General features: G+C 41.8%; 1 protein-coding gene across 1 annotated transcript; it reads right to left on the minus strand.

The window, feature by feature from the left end:
* Window positions 1–19,229: 19,229 nt before the first annotated feature.
* On the minus strand, window positions 19,230–20,034 carry LOC124676910 (oil body-associated protein 1A-like). Its single transcript, XM_047212926.1, has 2 exons — window positions 19,497–20,034; window positions 19,230–19,405 (listed from the first exon to the last, which is right to left on the minus strand). Exons 1-2 carry the CDS (start codon window positions 20,032–20,034, stop codon window positions 19,230–19,232), a joined length of 714 nt encoding a protein of 237 aa, XP_047068882.1.
* Window positions 20,035–26,238: the final 6,204 nt, after the last annotated feature.

Here is a 26,238-nt window from a genome sequence, read left to right on the forward strand (position 1 = left end):
TGATATCAATTATGGTCTTCTTATATCTGCTATGGTTTCATATATCATCTTCCTTCATTCAGGGTTTATTTTGCAAGAAAACCACTATGAATATAGTATCCAAGGTGATTTCCCATGCATTCCCTCTTCTATATTAATTATGGATCTGCTTGAGCTTCACCATAATCATTATCTTTCTCACCTTCATGCTTCTTTCGTACTAAAGTACTCCTCTATTGAGGTAAGCATGAGTTTCTGATTGTACTTCCTTCAGAGTATTGTGGTTACTTCCCACAACTTTACTTCCTTTTTCTGATGAACCTTCATCTTGTCTTCAGAATCTTCAGAATTCGTCACTTCCTCACACGAATACTATTACCCTCTAGATCTATAGCATCAAGTCAGAACTTGATATAGCAACATGCATTTGCATATCAAAGTCGAACTTCATGTATGGATCTAGTCAATCAATGAAAATCCAATAAAATCCAAGAAAATACAGCTTTGTGCTTTTATAATACACATCATCATAAGCCTGAATAAAATAGTTGAGTATGACATCTCTAAATATCAGGCTCTGATGTGTAATATAAAACACCACATAAGATAGGTTTATATCGTGATACTTAGCACAAATATGGGGATTTCTACTATTTATCTCAACATTTACCTTAATTGCACATTTGCAATGAGATAAACTTGAAACAAAGTGGTTTGGGATAGTTGTGGTTGACCTAATCTCCCTTTGGAAGTATTAACTTAGCTTCCATTATGTTGAGGACTACTTCACATGATAAGTCTAGGTTCTAACATTGCTACTCTAAACACATAACTATGAAAATATAGCTCATATACTTCCAAGTGTTTATATTATCATAAGACTATGGTCATGATGTGCTTGGCACACTTCCCATGGCTTTGAAACACAATCCTTGCACTATTGTTTAGCACTTGACTTCTTATTGTACTTCTCCTAAATATTTATGATGTTCTAATCCATCACATAACGATTCTCAGGTGAATCATATAGGATTTCTATTTCTACCATGTAAGTAGGCATATATTATTCCTATCACTCTTCCTTACCTCCCATGATTGACTCATCATGGTCTATACTACTCCATATTACTCATAGTTTTCACTTGCTATCAATTGTTTCACATGTCTAGATAATTTTACTTACTCATTACTTATCTTGGTCTACACCTTCTATTAGGATATCTTAATTATCTCCATCAATTGATATAACTCCTATTACCAGTCTGGATAACTCTTATTTAATCATAACATATGTTGGTACACATCTTCCACTAGGATATCTTCCTTATGGTTGTATCCTCTCTTTGGACTACCATGTATTGTATACCAACTGGGGTCTACTCATCTATTGTTTTAAGGACTTGATGGCACTTGGAATTAGTTAACTAACTTTACTTAGGAAGGATAGATAAGAAATGTTGACTCAAGTGTGTCAGGATTATTCTCAAGTGAATATCCATCTCAAGTCATAAGATTATTTGGTTTAGTTAAGACAACTTCCTATAGACACTACCAATCCTATAGGTCTCCTTTAAAGGGTTTTAATCCTAGGGTCAAAGCATTTGCTCTGATACCAACTGTGGTGACCCGGCATACCACTGCATGGTGTAGTATGCAAGTCCGATATAACACCAATGAAACACCGTTCCACTAGTATTATATCGCTCGAGTGGTACAACGAGAAACATATGCGGGTCCAAGGCATGTCTATAGAATTACAACTCCGACTCGTTACGAGAAGATCATCACAGCCTCCTACTTTACAATGAGGTAAAACGCAAATAAACTCCAGAAGAACGACTCGTAGTCTAATCCTATCACGAACTCTACTTGTAGAGTATTTAACTGGCTATAGAGGCTAAGAATAGATTCTAGCTAAATAGGAGCTAAGTTTAGGAAGCTAGTTCCTTTCTATTGCTAATCTAGGTTTCTCCTTGTTGGATGTGGTAACTGACTCCTCTGACAGGGTCCTGTCTCTTGAAGTAGTTGTTGACTCCTCGGTCTTTGAGTTGCACTGTAGATCCTCCTTTGATGCCTCCATACCTAAGCAGGGGATTTAAGAGTGGGATGAGTACGAGCGTACTCAACAAGTTCATTATAGGAAAGAGGTGTTTAATGCACTAGCTACAGCCATGGACCAGAAAGTCATAGGCAATGCAAGTTTTTGTAATCATTTCTTCAAAAGGTTGATTTTATTCTGAAGAGCTATGTCCGTCAGCCTTCACCGGTTGACTAGAACTTCATGGAGTTCCTTTCGGCGGCGTTCGCGAGTTCCATATCCGGAACAGGGAGTGACTGGTCACAGTTCGTTACACTCTGCAGAGGTGTGTTGCTTTACCCATAAGAGATCTTAACCTTGGTGCCAACCGAGTCTAGTTCTCGTCCACACTTCCTTTGGTGTGAGGCCCGGTATAAGGTCCTAGTCAATCATGTTCCTCCGCTACCTCGCACACCCACCCTTTGTTGCATGCCCCGACCACGGGTCCTCGCCGGTCCCATTATTCCCACTCACGGGTGGACCCCGACCACGACGACGAGTTTGGGATCGAACCAAACTCCTTCGCCGGTAGCTGCAACCCATCATAGACCGCAATACCGGTGGGGACTTAAGGCTTCCCCAGCCAACCGCTTGCACTTCGAGCGACAAGTGTCTACGGACTATGCCGTGGGGACTTAAGGCTTCCCCGACCAACCGCTTGCCCCGACGGATACAAGTGTCTACGGTAAAGCGCATCCGTTGATGAACGAGAGGTGGAAACACTTTTGACTACTCCGTCCCACTCCGGATCTTATGGTTAACACGGGTATTACGGCACAAGAATCACTTGGACGACATTTGTTGTTTAATCCTAGATGGATATAAACCCTTGCAATGGAACCTCCACCATATCAACACAATCCATGGTTCCATTGCCCACCACATAGTCATATTCATAGTTATGAAAATAGTGGTTTTGCTTTTTATGCAATAGTGATAAACATAGTACTTTGCAAGTAATTTGGTAAAAATACTCAAATGACATGAACAAGCGATGAACTTGCCTTTCTTGATCGCAAGATTATGCAGACAAGGTCTTCGGTGCGCAATAACTCCAAATTCTGAAATAGCATCATCGTCCGGTAAGGACGATGTTTAAAAGATTGGCAAGGATGCAATAATGCATAAGTATGAGATGCAATCGCTCTAAGCGTGACCTAACCCCGATGATTTAGGATTAGTGAGTTGAAATGATTTGTTTAGAGTGTGTTGCACTTTTAGAGTGATTCACAAACAAGGTTCTTATTCAGGTGTGATTACTTGGTATCCTAAACATATGCTGCCATATAACATAATAATAGCATTAATAGCACACAACAATAACATTTGGTATAATCCTAACAAGTAATGAATAGTGGTTTGTTTTAGCATTCTATGGCATGGTTAATGATTAACTATCATATACTTCAAAAGAATAACTTTTGAAGAACATGTTCTTTGATAAAGAACAAGTATGATAATTAGGTTTGCGGGTTTATATGGTTTACTATGGTTCTAATAAGTTTCTGAAGTAATGATTAGATGGATCACAACAATGTTCGACTCACCAATAGCTAGGCTTGTATGGTTTTACTTAGGCATAAGCAACTTAAGCAATTAATTATATATGGCCTCTATCAGGTTGATATATTTTTACGGTGATAAATAGCTAGGGATTATAGGTCTTATTAAGTAGGGTTGATGGCTACTCCTTATCTTCTTCAAAAGAATAATTTTTGAAGAACATACTTCTCAAGTAATAAGAAGTATCTCAATTAAGGTGGAGATTGTCTAGGGTTTGCTATTGGATCCACTAATTAAGGAATAGTTGGCTTCTAGGTATGATGGTTCATAAGTATCTAACACTAGTAGGGTTTAGTGGAGGATGGTATGTAAGGGCAATCATCAATCATGTTTACTATTAGAGTTCATCACCATGGTGTGATGCTAAGCATGGACAACTAGGGTTGATGTCTCTGAGGATTGGAACTAGGTTCTACACTTGGTTGACCCTACTTGATTATTTAGGTCTAATGAAGATGAACACAAGGGATACCCATATATTAGTGATAGGTCTACTACATTTTATGTGGTCAGGACAGGTATTTACTTGCTACTAGGGTTCTATGCTTTGAACAAAGGTACCATGATCACATGTTCTAACCTAGGGTTTAGGTTAGAAGCAATTTTGGGTTCACATGTAATAATGGAACTAGGGTTCCTAATTGATTTAGGGTTTTAGGTGTCACATGAAATGATGAGTTCCTGGTTCTATTACTTATGGTATTAGGGTTTTCTAAATACCCTAAAGTTCGTGAATTAATAACTTCATTTTAAGGTTGAAGTTATTAATAACTTTGAAATAAAAATAATATTGGATTTAGAATTTTACTATTTTTAAGGATTTTAATAATTAAGGTAATTATTAATTAGGGTTTTAAATCCTCCTAATAAGGATTAACAAATTAATAGTAAAGGAAAATTAATTTTAATGTTTTCCTCATTTAGTTACTTGGTTTTTATTTATTTTCTGAAGTTTTCCTAATTATTGAATTTTAAGCTGAATTTAGAATTAAAATTAAAGGCTTAAATAATAAGTATTAAATAATTAATTTTTTATTAAAAATAAAAATTTCATTTTATATTTTTATTGGATAGAGTTTTCTTTTCTAGGAATTCTGATATCTTTTATTTATTTTTCTGAGCTAAGATGAATTTTCTAGATTTATTTGAAGTTGCAGTAATTTTCTGGAATTAACAGAATTTTGAATTAAAACGGAATTTACTAACTACACCTGTGCCTGTGCTACTCACAGACACACACAGGTGGACCAGAGACACGCTGGCTGCCACGGTGGCGTCGAGGTGGCAACCATGGCCACCACCGGCGGCCAGCCGTGGACGGCGCCGGCGTTCCCGGGGTCCCGCGGGGTCATGTGTGGGCGCGTTGGAACGAGCGTGCCGAGGCGAACCTCATCGAGGTGGCGCCGCTCCCGGTATGGTCGCCGGAGCGTGCCCGGCGGCGAGGAATGGCGGCGGTGCTCACGGGTTGGTCGACGCGGTGGAGCTACGGCGTCTAATCGAGCGGGCGTGCACACCGGGGAGGTTGAGGAGCTCACCGGGAGCATGTAGAGCTCGTCGGCGAGGCTTAGGGTGGTCCAAATCAACGGCGACGACGGTGACCGGCATCGGAGAAGACGAGCTCGGCGCAGGTGCTGTGGACCTCCCCAGCTCGATTCCTCTCTTGGATTGAGCAAGTAGAGGACGGCGATGCTGCTGGTGGTCACGGCTTGGCACGGGGACGTCCCAGTCGACGGCGATGGTCGCCGACCGGCTCGGTTAGGGTTTCGGTTTGGGGAGAAATTAAGTGGAGGAGGAAGAAAACCGAGGCTAGGGCTCGTCGTGGGGCTTAAATACGGCGGTGTGATGCGCCTCGTCACGAATTCGGGCGAGGAGAGGCTGCCAGCGATGCGACGAAGCCGAGCACGACTTCGTGCTGTCGACCATGCGGAGGAAGAGGATGAGGACGACCCTCTCCTCAGATATTTCTGGCGGAGGGGTAAGTGGGCTGGTCTGGGCCGTGGTGTTGGGCTGGTTTTGGGCTTCGGCTTGGGCCAGGATGTAGGCTGCTGCTGGGCTGCGTGCCAGGTAAGGTCCAGGTATGCCTTTTCTATTTTCTGTTTTCTGTTTTCTATTTCATTTAATTCTGTTTTATAATTCTGTTTTAATTCAAATTTAACTCATGCAATACCATGCAGGTATTCTGAGTATATGAATTTCATTGGGACCATTAAAAGGATATATGTATTACTAAATTGTTTTTAATAAACCTGTAATATATATGTGTGCTTTATTACAAACTTTATTGAAGCATGATTTTATGTGAGCCCTTATTTGTTAAAGTCTTGTAATTTTTATCATAACCCTATTTTAGAGTTGGCACAAGTATTATATTTTAGCAACACCTTGAAATACCTAGAGTAAACATTACTCTCACCATGGTTTGGTTTTGATTTATGGGGATAAGTGGTTGTTCTCCACACATGGGTTTAAGTAAAGGGTTTAGCACTAGGTTATTCTTAAGTTCCATAATTAAACATAAGATTTAATGAGGGTGCAATTCTAGGGTCCAAATGATATTTTATTAATGCCACATGGTTTGAAACACAAATATGGCTTCATTAGGTTTTAGTTGTGATCACACAAGTGATACACAAACTAGGGTTGAGGTACAGGCTTAGGTTATGGATAAGAATTGATACCACAATGAGTTAGCTAGGGTTTAGTCTCCCCTAACCAAGGTAATATGGTTATTTGCTTAATTGTTTCTGTTCTCCTTCCATTACTAGGGACTTGAGAATTGGTTTTATCATTATACCAATAGATTTTTAGTATTATCTGTAATCTATCATTAAAGTAACTAAAATAACTATGGTTTTTTTTTATAGTTAACTTTGGTTATAATGATGAATGGTTTCTCACCATACAAGGTATAGAGTTTGACTCTAAGGTGTTCTTAGGTTTCTTAGGTGAAGAATAAGTGGAATGTAAATGTGGTAGAATTCTACTTATGATCACCAAGTGGTTCACAAGTTAAAGTTGGGGATATATAAGCCTAGGTTTGCTTACTATTGATCTCCTAATAATTTCATGTGGTTAATGATATCTACTTATCCTATTAGGATTTAACTTATCCTCACATATCACCAAAGCATGATCATGGATTTAGGCATGATCAACGTGTTCTTAATATTTCTACCTCATGTTCTTAGGGTTTATGATCATCCTTCAATTTATAATGATCAAGGTTTGGCTTCCTAAATTATTTCTAATGGAATGGGTTCTCACTTCCATGATCAAGCATTGTCTTGATCAACTAGGATATATCACTTCTATATTACTTTCTAGGATGGTCATGGTCATGGTTGTCTCAATAGTTTTATATCCCAGGAAAATGCCCGAGATATTTACTTAAAATTCCCACAAGAACTGATGGTTTAACCATTTGGATATTGGAATAGATAGAACTAGGATTAGTATGGATGGTCTCTCTCATTTGGGAAGGACTTCAATGCTAACCTAATATTAGGCTCCATAGAGGTGGATATGATCATCAAGGTCTATATTTAACATTAATGGTTATCTCTATCTAGGGTTGTCTTGAAGATGATGATTTGAATACTTGGATGTATATCCAAGGTTTAACTCAAGTTTTGTTATTGCTTCTTTAATAATTATAATAGAACTCTCACCTCTCTAGGTTTGATGTGTAATACTATGGAATGGAGAAGAATCTATTTCCGGAGTGGAACTTCTTGTTATAATTCCAATGTTGAAGTGGATTAAATACCATGAGGTTTCATGGTAGGATCATGGATTAGTTTTAAGACATGGAGAAGATAGTCAAGAATGGTTTCTCCATTTTATTGTTACTTGGTTTGTAATTGAACAGATGTTCTTATGTTATGGCAATGATTACCATATTATGATCTGTTATGAGATCAAGCAATTGATCATTGAGTAAAGTGTTGTTGTGTTGATTATTAGTTCCATTTGATCTAACCCCTTAGATCAAATCATCTCTACCCAAAACAAGGTTTTAACGAAGTCACATTGAGGTTTATAGCGCTTGACTTGATGAGCTACTTCAATTCCACCAAGATCAAGTGAAACTTCGATTCTTGTGATTGGTTTTACTTTAAAGCGCGAAAATTCCCCGGATTTTCTATGCATGAATGCAATGCACACATCTGTTTCCTCTATTTTTGTAACCCCAATACCTGGGATATTACAAGTTGATACCTATAACTATTTTGGCTCCTTTAGGTTCCAGGAGAGGAATCTTTCTAATAGTATTTAGTTTTGGTATGGTCAATTTTCTTCAATCTTTGGCCTTCTCGAGCTGTATATGGTCTATGGTATTTCCTTCATCCAACTTCATTAAATTTAACTTACTTGAGCTTTCATACTTCTGAGTAAATATTACTCACTTTCTCAAGTTATAGTCCACTTCTTAATTCCTCGAGGTATAACCTTGGCTACAGTCCGACATCCTTCGAAAGTAATGTTCAACAACCTTATGAAAATAAGATTGAACTTCCTCTCAGTTCAGACCTTTACCTACTATCTAGCTCAAAGAATTGAGTCATTGTACATCCAACTCAATTTTTACTCTACCCCTAGGAGTTTTCTTATGGTCTTCAACTCCTATTCTTCCAATCATTGGACTTATGGTTAGAGTATTGGTCTGGTTCTAACTTATGGTTTGTACTTCTTCTAAGATCTCGCGAAGAATGTTTGTGGTGTATCCACTCAATTGTGGACATCCAATGTGAATCCTTCGACTAAATGTTTATAGGTCATTGTTATTTGGCTAATAAGGTTTTATTTGTTCACCATTTCTTGGTACAAATAATCCAATTATGGACTACTTGATACCAATTGTGGCTAGTTGTTATCTACAAGTGTACTCTATTATAGGTTTTGACCAATTGGTCGGGACATCTTCTACTGTATCTCGTAGTATTGATTCTATACCAACTGTGGTCTTCCGATACCAACTGTGGTCTTCTTATATATGCTATGGTCTCATAAGTCATCTTCTTTTTTCGAGGATTTATTTATGCAAGAAAACCACTAGCTAACACTATGATTATAGTACCTTAAGTGATTTCCCATGCATTCCCTCTTTTATATTGACTATGGATGTGCTTCAGCTTCACCATAATCATCATATTTCTGACCTTCATGCTTCTTATGTACTAAAGTACTCCTCTAATGAGGTTAAGCATGAGTTTTGATTGATACTTCCTTCGGAGTATTGTGGTTGCTTCCCACAATTTTGCTTCTATTTACTGATGCTCCTTCATCTTGTCTTCAGAGTCTTCACAATTCGTCACTTCCTCACACGAATACCATTACCCTCTAGATCTATAGCATCAAGTAAAAGCTTTATATTGCAACATGCACTTGCATATCAAAGTCAAACTTCATGTATGGATCTAGTCAAACAATGAAAATTCAATAAAATCCAAGAAGATTCAGCTTTGTGCATATAATACACACCAGTATAAGCCTGAATATAATAGTTGAGTAAGACATCTCTAAACATCAGGCTTTGATGTGTAGTATATAACACCACATATGATAGGTTTGTATCGTGATACTTAGCACATATATTTGGCATTCTACTATTTGTCTTGACATTTACCTGAATTGCACAATTGCAATGAGATAAACTTAAAACAAAGTGGTCTAGGATAGTTAAGGTTAACCTAATTTCCCTTTGGAAGTGCTAACTTAGCTTCCATTTTGTTGAGGACTACCTCACATGGTATTTCAGGATTCTAACATTGCTAACTTAAACACATAACTATGGAAATATAGCTCCTATACTTACAAGTGTTTATACTATCATAAGACTATGGTCATGATGTGCTTGGCACATTTCCCATGGTTTTGTAACACAATTCTTGCACTATTGTTGAACAACTGGCTTCTTATTATACTCATCTTAATTATTGATGATGTTCTAGTCCATCACATAATGATTCTCAGGTGAATCTTATATGATTACTATCTCTACCATGTAGATAGACATATTTTATTCCTATCTCTCTTCCTTTCCTCCCATGATTGACTCATCATGGTTTATACTACCTCATATAACTTATATTCATCCCTTACTATCAACTGTTTTACAAGTTTGGATAATTTACTTACCCATTACTTGTATTAGTTTACACCTTCTAGTAAAATATCTTACTTATCTTTATCACTTGATATTACTCCTATTACAGGTCTGGATAATTCTTACCTAACCATAACATATGTTCGTACACTTCTTCCAATAGGATATCTTCCTTATGGTTGTATCCTCTCTTTGGACTACCATGTATTGTATACCAACTGTGATCTACTCATCTATTGTTTTTAAGGACTTAATAATGTGCTACATATTTGGGATTAGCTAACTAACTTTACTTAGGAGAGATAGGTAAGAAAAGTTGACTCAAGTGTGTCAGGATTATTCTCAAGTGAATATCCATCTCAAGTCATAAGAACTATTTGGTTTAGCATAGTTGACTTAGCTAATACAACTTCCTATAGACACTACCAATCCTATAGGTCTCCTTTAAAGGGTTTTAATCCTAAGGTCAAAGCATTTGCTTTGATACCAACTGTGGTGACCCGGCATACCACTGCATGGTGTAGTATGCAAGTCTGACATAACACCAATGAAACACCGTTCCACTAGCATTACATCGCTCAGAGTGGTACAACAGAAACATATGAGGGTCCAAGGCATGTCTATAGAATTACATACAGACTCTGTTACAAAAGATCAACATAGCCTCCTACTTTACAATGAGGTAAATCTTCAAATAAGCTCCAGAAGAACGACTCGTAGTCTAATCCTATCACGAACTCTATTTGTAGAGTATTTAACTAGCTATAGAGGCTAAGAATAGATTCTAGCTAAATAGGAGCTAAGTTTAGGAAGCTAGGTCCTTTCTATTGCTAATCTAGGTTTCTCCTTGTTGGATGTGGTAACTGACTCCTCTGACAGGGTCCTGTCTCTTGAAGTAGTTGTTGACTCCTCGGCCTTCGAGTTGCACTGTAGATCCTCCTTCTATGCCTCCATATCTAAGCAGGGGATTTAAGAGTGGGATGAGTACGAGCGTACTCAACAAGTTCATTATAGGAAAGAGGTGTTTGATGCACTAGCTACGGAATTAGACCAGAAAGTCTAATACCAATGTAGGTTTTTGTAATCATTTCTTCAAAAGGTTGCTTTTATTCTGAAGAGCTATGTCCGTCAGCCTTCACCGGTTGACTAGAACTTCATGGAGTTCCTTTCCGGCCACGTTCGCAGTTCCATATCCCGGAACAGGGAGTGACTGGTCACAGTTCGTTACACTCTGCAGAGGTGTGTTGCTTTACCCATAAGAGATCTTAACCTTGGTGCCAACCGAGCACGTTACCCGTCCACACTTCCTTTGGTGTGAGGCCCGGTATAAGGTCCTAGTCAATCATGTTCCTCCGCTACCTCGAACACCCACCCTTTGTTGCAATCTCCGACCACGGGTCCACGCCGGTCCTGTTACACCAATTAAGGATGGACCCCGACCACGACGTCAATGTAGGGCTCTACCATACATTCCTATGCCGGCGGTTGCAACCCATCATAGACCACATTACCGTGGGAACTTCTACGGGTTTCCCACCTCGCATCTTGTCTCTCGAGATCAAGTGCATACCAGTAATGCGCATCCGTTGATGAACGAGAGGTGGAAACACTTTTGACTACTCCGTCCCACTCCAGATCTTATGGTGAACACGGGTTTTACGGCACAAGAATCACTGGACGACATTTGTTGTTTAATCCTAGATGGATATAAACCCTTGCAATGGAACGTCCACCATATCAACACAATCCATGGTTCCATTGCCCACCACTTAGTCATATTCATAGTTATGAAAATAGTGGTTTTGCTTTTTATGCAATAGTGATAAACATAGTACTTTGCAAGTAATTTGGTAAAAATACTCAAATGACATGAGCAAGCGATGAACTTGCCTTTCTTGATCTGCAAGATTATGCGAGACAAGGTCTTCGATACGCAATAACTCCAAGTTCTGAAATAGCATCATCGTCCGGTAAGGACGATGTTTGAAAGATTGGCAAGGATGCAATAATGCATAAGTATGAGATGCAATCGCTCTAAACGTGACCTAACCCCGTTGATTTAGGATTAGTGAGTTGTAATGATTAGTTCATTGTGTGTTGCACTTTTAGAGTGATTCGCAAACAAGGTTCTTATTAATGGTTTGATTACTTGGTATCATGTACAAGTTATATAATAAAGCATAGTAATCAATTGAGCACACAAGGAATGATAATTGGCATAGTGTTAATATGTAAAGAACAGTTGTCAGTTTTAGTACTATATGGCATGGTTAATGATTATTTATTATATTCTTCAAAAGAATAACTTTTGAAGAACATGTTCTTTAATAAATAACAAGTATGACAATTAGGTTTGTGGTTTCTATAGTGTATTATGGTTCCAATTAGTTTCGGAGTAAGCATTAGATGGATTGCAACAAACTTAGATTGGGTTCCTAGTCATGTAATGGTTGCATGATTTGGTTTAAGCAAAGGCATATTAAGCATTTTATTATAAGTGGTTACTATCATGGTTGGTATACCTTACTTGGTGATAGATAGCTAGGGCTTATAGGTCCTATTAGGCAGGTTTGATGATTACTCTTTATTTACTTCAAAAGAATAACTTTTGAAGAACATATTACTTAAGTAATAAGAAGTATTTCAATTAAGGATTATGGTGTCTAGGGCTTGCTATTGGATCCACTACGTAAAGAATAGTTGGTTCCTAAATAGGATGATTCATAATTCTTTAGTGCTTGTAGGGTTTAGTGGAGTATGGGTATGTAAGGGCAAATACTAAACATGGTTCCTATTAGGGTTGATCAAATTGGTTTGATACTAAATATGGTCAATTAAGGATGTTGACCTTGGTAATAGGATCTAGGGTTTACACTTAGGTGACCCTACTTGATAATCTAGGTTTTATTTGGATGAGTACATGAAATATCAACTTATTAGTAGTAAAGCTCTTCTACTATTTTATGAGAACAAGGACATGTATTTAGTTGTTAATTATGGATCTATAATGAATGGTAAGGTAGTAAGATTACATTTCATGGTTTCCTATGGTTGTAGGTTTTACATGCAATTATGGAGCTAGGGTTCTTAGTAGGATTTAGGGTTTTAGGGTTCACCATTAAGTGGTACTAGTTGGTCACATAAGGTCTTATGCAAAATGAAGACATGGAATCATAACTCTATTTGCATTTGAGCTAGTATTATCTTACTAAAACATGAGCATGTATTATTTTTCTTAGTTTGGATCTATGGGTAGTGGTTGAGTTTATATGATCACATGTTATAAGCCCCTAGGGTTTTAGAGTTGCATTGTTAAGTAAAAGCAATTTAGGGTTTCATATGAATTAGGGTTCTAATCATAATGAAGTTAGGGTTTACTATTTGTTAAATAATTTATAAAGTAATAACTAGTTGAGCAAGGTTTAAGTTAAGGAATCACTTTTAAATACAAAGTAATATTGGGTTTAATAATATTATTATTTTGTTATTATGTAAAGAAAATGATAATTAGGGTTAACACATTTTTAGGGTTGAAATACCAATAAGGATAATATTAACGATATTATGATAAAATTACATTTATTGTTTTCTTCATCCACAAAATAATTATTAGTTATTTAAGAAATTTTACTAATTATTGAATATTCTTGGAATTTTAAGATTTAAGAAATATACTTCAAAAAATAGAGTAAATTTATGCTTTTGCTTTTTTTAAGTATTTACTTTATGGATATATATATATATTTAGAAGTCACTTATTAAATAAATTGAGTAGTGGAATTTGTTTTTATTATTTAATCTCTTGATTTATTCCAAATCAAACAAACAAAACAAAAGAGAGAAAAATAATTTAATGTTCACTTGGGCTGAGCCCAACCGGTCGAACCCGACCGAGCCGACCCTCCCCACAGCTCTCTCTCTCTCACTCCCTCCTCTCTTCCTCACACACGCAGATATGCACGCATGGATGCGCTCGCGCCTCCGACCCCAGGTTCCGCCGGCAATGTCGCCTGTCTCCAGCAGAACCCGGCCACCTCTGGCGTTGCCACCAGTAGGCAAAGCTCGGCCATCCTCTCCCCCCTGGTTTCTCTTCACCATGATGCCCGGTCGCCAACACACGCGCACCCGCGAGGATCCCAGCCCCGCCGTGCCGCCACTTTCTTCTGGCCGGTTTCGGCCACCTCTGGCGCCGACGTGGTATGGGTTTGTTCCGCTTCGCCTCTCTCTACCCCTCACCCTGGTCGATTTAATTCTTGTGGCCTTTCCCGTTTGCCCCCAACCTGAAAACCCTAGCTGCTGCCGGTGGTGCCACATCGCCGGCCTCCTCTGGCGCCGCCGTATTCCGGCGTGCCTCCGCCATGTAATTCTCCTTTAACAACCGCCGCCCTCTCTGCTCCTTTTCTGCTTCATCCTCGTCCACCTCCTATGCTTCTGGTTCCCCTCGTTTGGTGCTCGCTCCACTACACTGCCACGACCATTCGGTTTGGTGTTGAATTGGTGATATTGTGCTGCTAGTGATGTTGCCGTGGTGGTGGCTGCGGTGACAACTCCGTCCTCGACGCCGGCAGGATGGTGCCATAGGCACAACCCCGGCGTCGCCTACCTCGCTACTTCATGTATGGCACTGTGAGCTAAACTCTTCCTTCCTCTCTCTCACACTACAATTGGAAATTGGTAATTCTCAGGTGCTTGTGTGTGCTTTGGTGCTAATTTACGGTGATGATATGAATCTGCTGCTGACTGTTGTATCTCATATGGGATGATTTAATCATCCAAACACACATATGGTTCAGTTACAATATTACTAATGAAAAAATGAATATGCACTACCCTCTACCCAAGTATTTCATTTATACTCTGTTTATCTATGCACAAGCCTCGGCTGGAGATCTTATTATGATAAGAGTGGTGCTTTATTTCAATGTAGACATCAAAATACAAGTACTGTTGCTACCATTGGTTAGTTTACTTGATGGATTCTTCTGAGCTTATTGGTATGTTTATAAAGCTCTGATTACTGGATTGAGATGGTTCCTTGATCATCTTATAGTTTTCATGGGTTGGAATAAATATCGGCGGATGCTGGTACTAAGTAAATACTTGGTCATTTTACTGGACTAGTTTTACTTGTGAGCTCATATGCACCTCTAGTGGTTTGGCTGTTATGGAATCTCTAGATCATGTGCATACATGGTCAGGCTTATGATTATGTGTTGATGGTGCAAGGTGATTATGTCCAGTTCTTTCTCTGATGTATTAGTTGGATTCTTAAACTGATAAGAGCAGATCTTTTCTTGACTTCTTAGCCCGGCCAATGATGCAAAGGCTGAGGCATAGTGTTTTTTTAGATAAGAACAGATACTATTTGTGATATTTTAATATTCTCTGTGATGAATTTTGCATAGCACTACTATGTAAGACTGAGAGAATCACTTCCCGCAACTAAAGTTCAACTAATGATCTATAGCCTATGATCTTGGATTCCTATTTATTTGGCTTGCATAAATGCCTGTGCTATCTGCTAGATTTTTGTTTCTCTGTGGTGCCTCATAAGAATGTGCACATAGTAACAACATGCTTAGCATGATTTGGTACTGCAGGTATTTGTGTGGTGATTTAGATAGGCTTTGATCATAGCTATGATCATATGATGTTAAAAACTTCCCCAGACAAGCTTCTTTTGATGCTTCTAATAAAGAGATTGATGTTTCAACCCGCTGCTGCAGAGAAGCTTGATCTCTTGGAATCTGATGTAGTCTGCTTCTTGTGGCATGCCTGCTCCTCCTAACTAGCTTCTTGATCTTCTTCTTAATTCTTCAAAGTAACATTCCGAGGTATGTGTGTTTCTAGATATGGATGTGCTTGTACAGGTAGATCATGCACATAGCTGATAGAGGAATTTATTGTTGCTATTCTAGATATTCTGATGGATTTTTCTAGTGCAAAAATTAGTTAGCTAAGATGATGCGTTTGTATGCTCAAGATGGCTGCTGGTTATATAGTGTTGGTCTAGGGTCTTGGTTGATCGACAACACACAATCTGCATGTGTGACTGTGCTGCCTGTGTGGTACTATTAAGTGTAAGTGGTCAAATTGAGTTTGCTTGCCTCCCTTGCATGGCATACGGCTGGGCTTGTGCTTATCTAGTGTTGTCCTATATTTTTGGTACTGCCAAAAGTACTATTCCTATTGGTATGTTGGCGTGTGAGCTTAACATTATACCTCTGAATTTTAATACGTGGACTAATGATTCATCTTGACCTTTTAATGTCAATGGTGGATTACTTAATTAAAACATGTGGGTTGGTTTTAAATAGGAACTTGACTAGGTTAGAGGGATCAATTAGTTACCTTTTTGCCTAAGATAAATTGATAAATGTTGCCTCCTGTCCCTTTGCTAAGATGGATCATTCAATGTTGCCTTGTACCTTCTATTGTATGGATCAAATGCTGCCTTAAATCATTGTTGCCTACTTGTCAGAAATGATCCAAAGTGATCCAAGTTTGATCCATGATGTCTTGTTGCCAACAGATTGAGGTTGATCCCCTCTAGTCACTATTTGGACATTAGGATAAATTCCTACTGTCTAATAGTTGAGTTCCAAAATTAAAATGCCTCACCTTGGTGATGGCAAAATCATAACATTAACCAATGTTATTTCTATTTGCCTTTGTTTTCTTTGTATCTTACAGGAAGAGAAGATCGGGAAGATTGAGAAGATTTAGATTTAGGACTTCTTGTATTTTCCTTTTTGTAATCTTTCTCTATTTCTTTTTATGTGACTTGTAAATAGTTGGGTAATGATATTTGTAATAAAGTTTAAATCACTTATTCATTTAGATTATCAAATGTGTGTACTTTTACCTATAATATTTATATACTTGTTTAAATTTCAAATTCCAATTCAAATTTTTATTTGAATTTCTGTCTTTCATATTTGAATTTGAATTCAAATTATTTCCCCCAAAACACATGAATTAAGAAAGGTCATGTCGAGATTTGTCGCACCCACATCGATGACTAACTCAATTCCACCGATGTAAGAGAAACTTCGATCCCTTTGGAGGTTTTAAAAAAAAGCGCAAAAATTTCCCAGATTTTCTATGCATGATTGCAATGCACACATCTGTTTCCTATATTTTTGTAACGCCAAATACTGGGATATTACAACACACTACAATAAAAACCTTCCATAGAGACATTTTATTAGAGACACTTCCTATTTTGCCTCTTTAAAAATCACATTAAGACACTTTGCACGTTGTAGTGGCACTTTTTGAGACACTTCAGAAATAGTCTCAAATGTAGGGACATTAGTTGAGACATTTCTCTAAGAGATTGCAATTTTCATTCTATAGACAACTTATGGTGGGACACTCCAAAGTGTCACATATAAGTTATCAAGAGGCAATCCATGTGACACTTCATTGTATGTCTTTACTTTTTGTCTAGAGGCAATGTTTGAGGCATTTTGCTTGTTCTCTAGAGACATTTTCTATGTTTGGGTCATGGTGGGCAATACTAATTAGAAATTTGTTCCAAGAATCAACATATACTTGTGAAAGGGTGAGATGGTTAATGAAATAAGTCTTAATCATTATTAAGGTCATGAGTTCGAGTATTACTTTTCACATGGTTTCTTTACATTTATTTACTCTAGAGACACAACATAATGCCTCTTTTATGTCTCCTAAAATGTAAAGATATTATTATTATTGTCCTTACCACGTAGAGACACTGTCATAAAGGCAACTTAAGTGTCTCTATTGGGCCAAAATAGTGTCTCTACATGCCAATTCTCTTGTAGTGACAGGGAGACGCGGTTCAGCGACGGGGGGATTTCATGCTGCGCCTGAGAGCTTCCACGCTCTCGTCTCTGGAGTTCATCAGCAGAGGACCGATGCCGGCGACAAGCTCCGTCCAGCCTCTACAACTTTTGGTCTTCGATGGTCCTTCTTCCTCCAGGTTTGAAGGCCGTTGGATGATCTTTAGCAGGCTTCCTCCAGGTTTGAAGGCCGTTGGATGATCTTTAGCTCTTGCTGCTAGGCACACTATCCAACGATGCTGGCCCAAGTTAGTCCAAGTAGTGCGTCTCCGGTGCTAGTTCTCCTGGCCTAGTGGTGGAGCTCAGCTCAATGCGGCGGTCTAGTGGCGGAGCTCAGCTCGATGCGGCGGAGAAGAAACTCGAGGACCTGATTGCTTTTTCATTTTCATTTTCTTCTCGAGGGCCTTATTGTAATTTTTGGGGTCTTGTCTGTATTTTTTAGTTTCTTTCTGGACTCTTGTAATTTGTACTTCCACCGTTAATAAATGAAGCAGCTTCCGGGTCCACTAGGTCCTTCTTGGACCCGTACCCATTCAAAATAAAATGTTTGATGTGAGAATTGTAGCAAGACGTTGAGATCTATGCCCGTAGAAATTTACCTTAAATTAGATGTTTCTAGTACGGAAATGGTGAATGGAACCTGGGTACACGCGCACCCGTTTACGTAAAGTTCAAAATAATACTATTTAAAAGTTTCAAAAAAATATGAAGTAAAATTTTGCATGTATATACTATGTTGATACTTTATCGTGTGTGTTTTCACGAAAAAATACCATTATATATGACCTACACAAAAATAACAAAATGCAAATTCCTATTCCTGTGAATAGTACAAAAATTCCTGTTCACTATTCTCATTTGGAGATTTTATCATTTTTATGCAGGCCACATACAGTGGTATTTTTTCGTGAAAACTTACACGAGTATGTATCAACATAATATGTACATGTAAAAATTTACTTCACATTTTTTAAATTTTTTAAAATAACTTTTTTTAAATTTTTCGTAAACGGGTGCGCGCGCACCCAGGTTCCAAACGTCCGGGTCGGTTTCTAGTATGCTTTTAAAAATGTGTAAATGCATCTAAATTTAGACAAATCATCAATTTTTTTAAAGAATGCGGAGGATACAACTTAAAGGCTCTGTATAGAAATTGTGTAGAATTTAGTGTGTAGAATTTAGTTCTGTGGGATTTAGATCCTACTAGTTTTTTTTCTACACTAGTTATTTGATTTATAGGAATATATGCTATATAAAATAATCGTGTAGTGTAAATACTATAGGAAAACAACATGAGGTCATACCTCATGAAAATTTCCGTTGGCAAAATTAAAAAGATTCATCTTTCTACACTATAGAATTTAACTAAACATGACATCCTAGTTCTATATTTTTCCTATTTCTATAATTTTTGTATTTAATGAACCAAAGGATCCCTAATAAAATAAACTCCAAAATAAAGAGAACCGGTTGTCGGGCTCCTAAAGATCTCTGTGGTTCACGTTTGCTCTCAAATAGCCATGAACAAAATACAGGAAAAGAAGGGTTCCATGTTATTCCAACATTCACGCTCGATCTGTTTTCTGGAAACAAAGGTACGGGAGCTAGGTATACATTATTAGCTAGCCTATCCCCGGCGACATATCACAACACCGTCGAGGGGACGCACAAGGGGAGTTCAGGTGAAGACCCTGGCTCTAGTCGTCGGGTCCGGGAGATCAACCTCGCGGATACTCGTCTTCAAGCCCTTCCCAGCAGCGTTGGCCAGCGGGTGGATGCCGTGCGCCGGGCCGGTCATGTACGCCCGGTTCTCCCTCTCCTTCTGGAACGACACGCCGAACTTCTTCTCCACACCTGCACGTACGTGTAGAACATCAGAGCTAAGCATGCGGACAGAGAAGAAAAAAGAAATTCGATCGCGAGCAAAGGGCCGGCGCTAGCTTACAGTCGGCGAGGTCCTGCCGGAGCTGGCCCTCCCGGGTTAGCGCCATCATGATCTGCGGGAGGCCGAGCGGGAGCGCGTCGCCACGGTCGACCTGCCAGAAGTGGATGGTCTTGCCGTAGGTCTTGGCGACCGTCTCGAGGTCGCGGCGCTCGACGGCGCCGGGGACGCCCGGCATGAAGAGCACGCCGCCCTTGACCTCGAACTCGTGCGTGTGCCACAGCGGCTTCTCGTCGTCGGGGAGGGTGAGGAAGAGCTCCTCCGTCACGATGTACTCCAGGCCGATGAGCCGCGCGCCGGCGTCGGGCCCGTCGAAGATGAGGCACTGCCGCACGTCCTCGTTGAGGTGCGCGCAGAAGTGGTGCGCCTCCACCTGCCGCGTCATGTCGTCCCCGTAGAAGTGGAACGCGCACAGGTGCTGGTGGATCTGGTTCACCGGCGCGAAACCCTGGATGGCGCCGGTGGCGGTCTCGAGGAGCGAGGTCCCCGTCTCCGTCGGCTTCCCCGGCACCGGGTCCACGTCGTGGCACGAGGCCGCCATTGTTTTGAGCTGTGTGGTGATCGAGCAGATTCTGGGTTTTTTTTTTTTTGAGAGCAGATTCTGGGTTGGGAAACAGGCTTTTGGAGTGGAGAGATGCGGCTTCACTTGTGCTTTTGAAGGCGTGGATGGGCTCAAGCGGTCGCGCGCACACGTGTGCATCCTTTGAGGTGGTACGTGTCCTTGCCGATCCACCTGTGCGGGCGTACGTGTTGAGAGGTGGCGATTAGATGAGTCTAGCAGGCTTCATCGAGGCCCGTTCTCGGCATGCAGCTAGTTCAGTGTGTCAGCTGCATGGCCACGCAGCCACCGTACGTGTCAGCTTGTCATGTCTTGTGCGTACACCGCTTCTCGTAGCGAGGCAACGCGCCAAATTACGCTGCAGCCTAGTCGCCCGATGGAGAGCATACGTGATACCACAACGATCTGGACCGCACAATTAGATTCAGCGGACAAGATCAAACACCGGTTAATATATGGAAAATGATCCAATCCCCTGGGGGATAAGGCGCGCTGCAACCTCCGGCTCCGTGGCCGTCGGATGAGCGCCATCGCGCACCCACGCGCGTGTCGTCGCGGCAACCCACGTCATGGGTGGCCCCCACACCACGACCTTATCTCCTCCTCTCTCTCCCGAGGCCACTCCTCACTTCTCCCTCCATCCCACGCCGTGAGCCTCCCGGCCACCAATCCCCGCTGCCCTCATCTCCGATGCTGCAGCCCTCCACTCCGGCGGTGGCGGTCCATCTCCGCCGCCCTCCACTCCGGGCGGTGGCGGCCCATCTCCTCCCCTTATCCTAGCTTCTTCCCGTAGTCCATGGCTCTCTCCTTGGGAGGATATGCCGCCGGAAAGCAGGGAACAACCGTGGCGGCGACCCGCGTCAGAGTTGCGTCGTCGTCCTGGACGGCGCCACGGGGCGCACTCTTAGGGTCCCGCCCGGAGCTCGCCCCGCCTCGCCGCCCGTAGCTCGTCTGCCTTGCCGCCGGGAGCTCGCCTGCCTCAACCTCGAGCGACGCCTGCAGCCACGGAGCGGGCGCCGTCGACAGCGCCAGCATGGTCGAGATCAGACGTCGGAGGAATCGCGCTCAAGGAGGCCAAGCTCGTAGTGCTCACCCTATGCCGCCCCCACGCGTCTCCGCGGGAGTTGCTGCTGGCGGCTGGGTACTGCTACCTTGGGCGTCCGACGTTCTATCGACGGAGGCTAGCTTTGCTACCTTAGGCGTTCAGCATTGCATTGCTGCTGGCGTAGGGAGGCGTTTTGCTACCGACTTTGCTATCTTAGGTGTCCGCCGTTGCTACAGGCGGTTCCGAGCATTGCTGTTTTACGCGGACAGAGCTGCTGTAACCTTGGGCGGTGCTGCTGTTGGCTGCCGGTGAGGTCTCCGAAGAGGTCCCCGTTTTGTTAATTTTGGTACATAGTGATTATTTTTGCTACAACTTTTCTGCATTTTTGCTACAATTACATAATACGTTTTGCTACGGGGTCTCCGGCGAGGTCTCCGGTGAGGCCTCCGGCGAGGTCTGTGTCGATGTCTACGGCGGTGTCGATTTTTTTCTACAATAGCGCAAATTTATTGCTACGTGTCTCCGGCGAGGTATCCGGCAAGGTCTCCGACGAAGTTCTCTGGCGAGATTAGCCTTTTTCTTCCTTTCCTGAACGAATCGTTTTTGCTATATTGAAGCAAAATCGGAATTTTTTTTGCAGCTCGGCAGCAAAATGGACACATATCAGCATGGGGACCCGGGGGCTAGGAAATCAAATCCCCCGGGGACGCCCAGTACTTTCCTTAATATATCTCGCAACCTATCACTCTTTTTTTCTTTCTAGTATGTACTATACTATGGCTGAACAACATCGATTTTTGACATGTTTCAAGAAAAAAAAAGTTCAATTTTTGTTAAATTTTTAGCCTCTGTATGTTCTACCAATTACTTTTGTTTTCTACTTTAACCTTTCTCTGTACACGTTTGGGTAACCCTAACACTACTAGGAAAAGGCTTATTGCCGGCGCACTAGCGCCCGTCGGTGGAACTGGCTGGTGATAATGGCTTACCGCCGGCGCACCAGCTGGTTCGCCGGCAGTAACTCGATTTATCCCCGGCGCACCTGCCAAGTTCGCCGGCGGTAAGTTATACCAGAAAACAAAAAAAATTTAAATCTAGATCTAGATCTCGTGAGCTGCGGTTGTGGTGTCGTTTTTGCGTCAGTCTAGTAGGCCGAGATTGTCGTTCTTGTTGCTGCGCCGGTGTAGGAGGTGGAGGAGTGGGAGGCCGGAGGTGGAGGAGGCCGGAGGAGGTGGTGGTGGCCATGCGGAGGAGGCCGGATGACGAGGGATCACCTCGGCAATGCCTACGGATTGTAGACTAGGGTTTCGGGAGAGAGCGACGATGGAGATTCCGGGGACGAGATTAGGCACACGACGTACCCAGCTTCGGGTCCCCTTGGCGGAGGATCCCTACGTGCTGCTAGCAATCCAGTATATGATCATATGTTTACAGGGTGCCGCCATAGGCGGAGCTATGTTGTCTATATGTTGTTTATCTGTTGTCCCCTTATTTCGGGTGTCCTGGCTAGCTTTATATATGCAACCAGCCTAGGGTTTTACAAGAGTCCTAGTCGACTACTTCTTCGGGTTGCCTTGTTGGGCCTTCTCCATATTGGGCCGAGCCGATCCAGGTATACCAATAATGGGTACCCGAAGGGTATATCCATGTCACCGGAGGAGGTTGAGGCCGGTGGAGGAGGCCGGAGAAGTCCCTGCATGCGGAGGAGGCCGGAGAAGTCCCTGCATGCGGAGGAGGCCGGAGGAGGTGGACGACGCCGGAGAGGAGGTTGAGGCTGTTGGAGAAGGCCGGAGGAGGCCATGCGGAGGAGGCCGGAGGAGGCCATGCGCGGAGGAGACCGGAGGAGGTCGACTGTGCAGCAGTTGGTGGAGTCCGTCGGAGGAGGAGGAGGAGGAGGAGGAGGAAAAGAGAAGGAAGAGGGGAAAGTGAGGAAAGTGAGGAGGAGGTCGACGGTTTGCATTATATATAGGAGATGTTACCGCCAGCACACCAAGTAGGGTGGTGCGCCGGGGATATTTTTTCTTTTTTTTCACCCAAATCTTAAATCTCAAAAAAGTCCTGTTTCTGTTTTCCAATTGACGAATCCATTTTTTGTCCAAACGGCCGTAGGTGTTGAATTCGGATAGGAAATTTCGCGTAGATAGATTTTGATATAAAAAAGTTTTTATCGGAGGTCGTATGCAACCAGAAATCTCGTTTTCCCGAAAGATGACACCATTTTGCATAATATATCCATTTTGCATAATATATCGAAATTCATTTTTTCAAATTTTCTTTAAAACTAGATTACATAAGTATTGGACATATCAAAGGATTTTATTTTTTGAATTTTTTTACCATTTTCTTTTATTTTTTGGAAAACTGAAAAGGCGGTTCCCAGGGGGAGGGGGGGTGGAGAGAAAAATCTAGGCACCTTGCCCCTGGCGCACCTCTATGGTAGTGCGCTGGTGGTAAATTGTCTAGCACCGGCGCACCACCATAGAGGTGCGCCGGGGGTAAGGTGCCCAAATTTTTCTCCTCCGCCCAGACCTCTTGGAATTTTATTCCCGGCGCACTAAATTTTTTGTGCGCCGGCGGTTTCTGTTCTTTGCCGGCGGGCTTTAATATGGCGCGCCGGCGATATTTTCCACCGGCGCGCGTAAATGATGGTGCGCCGGCACTATTCCCTACAGGTACAGCCCTTTTCCTAGTAGTGTAATGCATGTGTTGCGTCCTTTTATTCTTTGTGCTATGATGGAGGAGTGCTAAGGTGCACTGTCTGGGGTGGCTGTAGTTGACATGTGCCTGAGAAAGTGATGGGCCATAGCATCAGCATTTATTTTTGTCTCTGCCGAGTGTTCCAGTTGTGTTAATTGGTCAAAGCGGTGGTTGACCACACACGTGGTCGTTTCAGCCATCTACAAACACGTGTTGTGTCTTGTGCATTCTCTTATCTTCTTGTCTCTCTGAATTTTTCACTGATATCCATCCCCACCGGTCTCCACAGAAATTCGCGAACACGGCAAAAGGCGTAGTTCGCACAGGCTAAGGCTACGAACCCACGAGTGAGCCACATCCCCACAAAAACCAGGATTGTATGTCCACTCCGACCCACTTGATCTCATCTCATGGCCGTCGCGAGCTCGATGGTCGCGCCATTCCCTCTCACCGCCTCCCGAGCCGCGGCTTGCCTTGATGCCGCTCTCATTCTCGGCGCGCGCCCTGCCCCCATGTCGCGCTTCCGTTCCCGTCCTACACGTGTTGTCCGATGGCAGGCCGACGTCGCGGAGGTGGACGAGCCGACGGCAGCACAGACAGCGATGACGGAGCGCAAGGGCGAGTAACGACTCGGAGCGGCGGGCGTACCTTGTGGCCGCGGTGATGTCCAGCCTTAGGATCGCCTCCATGGCCGCCGCTGCTGTCTACTGCTACGCTTCGCCTGGCAAATGGAGGTGCCCTTCTCTCTCCACCCTTCCCAGAAATTTTCCTGGTTGATTTTCCTTCAAAATTTTAGCTCCTCTAAAATTTGTGATTTTTGTCGGGAATCATCCCGCCACCCTACATACGATGACCACGATGCCACGATGCAGTCTGCGTCCACCGACAGAAAGGGACGTACGGGAGGGGATCCATTGGTGGGGCGGAGGCTGCGGCATCCACCAACGGCAAGGGGCACGGCGGCGCCCAGGTTTCCTCTCTCTCTCTCTCTCTCTCTCTCTCTCTCTCTCTCTCTCTCTCTCTCTCTCTCTCTCTCTCTCTCTCTCTCTCTCTCTCTCTCTCAGTGCCGCCGCCGCGGCTCAGGTCCTCCCTACCATGTTCTCTCCCATGTCTTTGTGAGAGATACCTCTTGCAGTTGCTGGTCGAGATAAGAGAGAAAAGATACAAGTTCAGGTGCACATCTGCCTTGAATTCTCCATCTACGACTTATAAGTTACATCAGTTGAAAGACCTGGTAATTTTATGCTCCTTTTTTGTCATCATCTCCAATTGTATGTCCAGCCGAAAGACATTATACATGGGACACCATCAGTGAAGTCAGCGGAGTCCAGCCGTGGCTATGATGCAAGTCTCCTGGCAAAATTCAAGATAAGTTTTTTTTCAGGTGCATTTGATTAATTTGACCTAGGAGTACATATTTAATTTATTTAAAGTACGATAAATTGTTCATATCAAAATTGTATAATGAGGCTGGAGCTATATATGTAACATATTCTGTTTAACTTTGTTAGCAGCTTAAAGTTTAGATAGCTGTGTTGATAATTTTATGTATGATCTTCCTCATCTTCTGAAACCAATCACCAAGTGGACACTTTTATTTCCTAGATGTTCCATCTAAAATCTATTTGCTAAAAATTATTAGTAGCTAGCAGCTTAGCACACCAAAACAGAACTGTAATAACCGGATCTTAAACTTTAGTTGTGCTCGCGTATGTGTCCTAATTTTAGCCTGATAGCTTCGTGGACTCTGTTTCTTCTGCGAGACCAGGAGACTACAGTACATGTGATTCCTTGAAATCAATGGAAAGTTAAGTAGGAGTTTGATTCTAAGCATTAAACAATTCAATATTCCTAAAAAATGATGTTCAATTCAAATCTATTTCACGATACTGTAGGAGACATTGTTTTTTGAATGGCTCTCTTTTGATTGCTGCACTTTTTGGCATATGATTTACATATATACACGAATTATTGTGTTTTGTATAGGATTTAGATTTGGGGAGTATAAGTGTCTCAAAGGGAGCTTTAGGCACAAGCTGTTTAGGGTTCTGTACAGTTTGCTTGCGGATACAGATTTTATTGGTGAGAGACATGCTTATGAAAATCCATCCTCTTTAAAGAGATTTCATTTGATTGTTTATGTGCTCTTATGTAATTAGAGTGCAAGGATAATTTACTTTCAGCATGTTTATCCCGTGAGACACCAGTGTTTCCCAATGTTGGTTCTTATGAGATATGGTATCAGTACTCACCGTGATGTCAAGAACTATAAAACTGTTTGTTACTGTTTTGTGTTTTCGTTTTTTATCTTTCATGTTGGGTGTCTGATGAGTTGATTATAAGGCAGTCAGGTTAGGTGTGCATGGCTTTAACTAAATTATATTGCAATGTGTGCGTCGGGAACATCAACCTTCATAAAATTTGTTTCTGTTTACCTATGGTTG

The sequence above is a fragment of the Lolium rigidum genome, chromosome 1 (genome assembly GCF_022539505.1).
Source record: "Lolium rigidum isolate FL_2022 chromosome 1, APGP_CSIRO_Lrig_0.1, whole genome shotgun sequence".
Classification (NCBI taxonomy): Eukaryota; Viridiplantae; Streptophyta; class Magnoliopsida; order Poales; family Poaceae; genus Lolium; species Lolium rigidum.

Coding starts and splice junctions, on each gene's coding strand:
- LOC124676910 (XM_047212926.1), bottom strand. CDS start 20,034: ATGGCGGCCTCGTGCCACGACGTGGACCCGGTGCCGGGGAAGCCGACG. Junction 19,406..19,496: donor CCGGCAGGACCTCGCCGACT/GTAAGCTAGCGC, acceptor ACGTACGTGCAG/GTGTGGAGAAGAAGTTCGGC.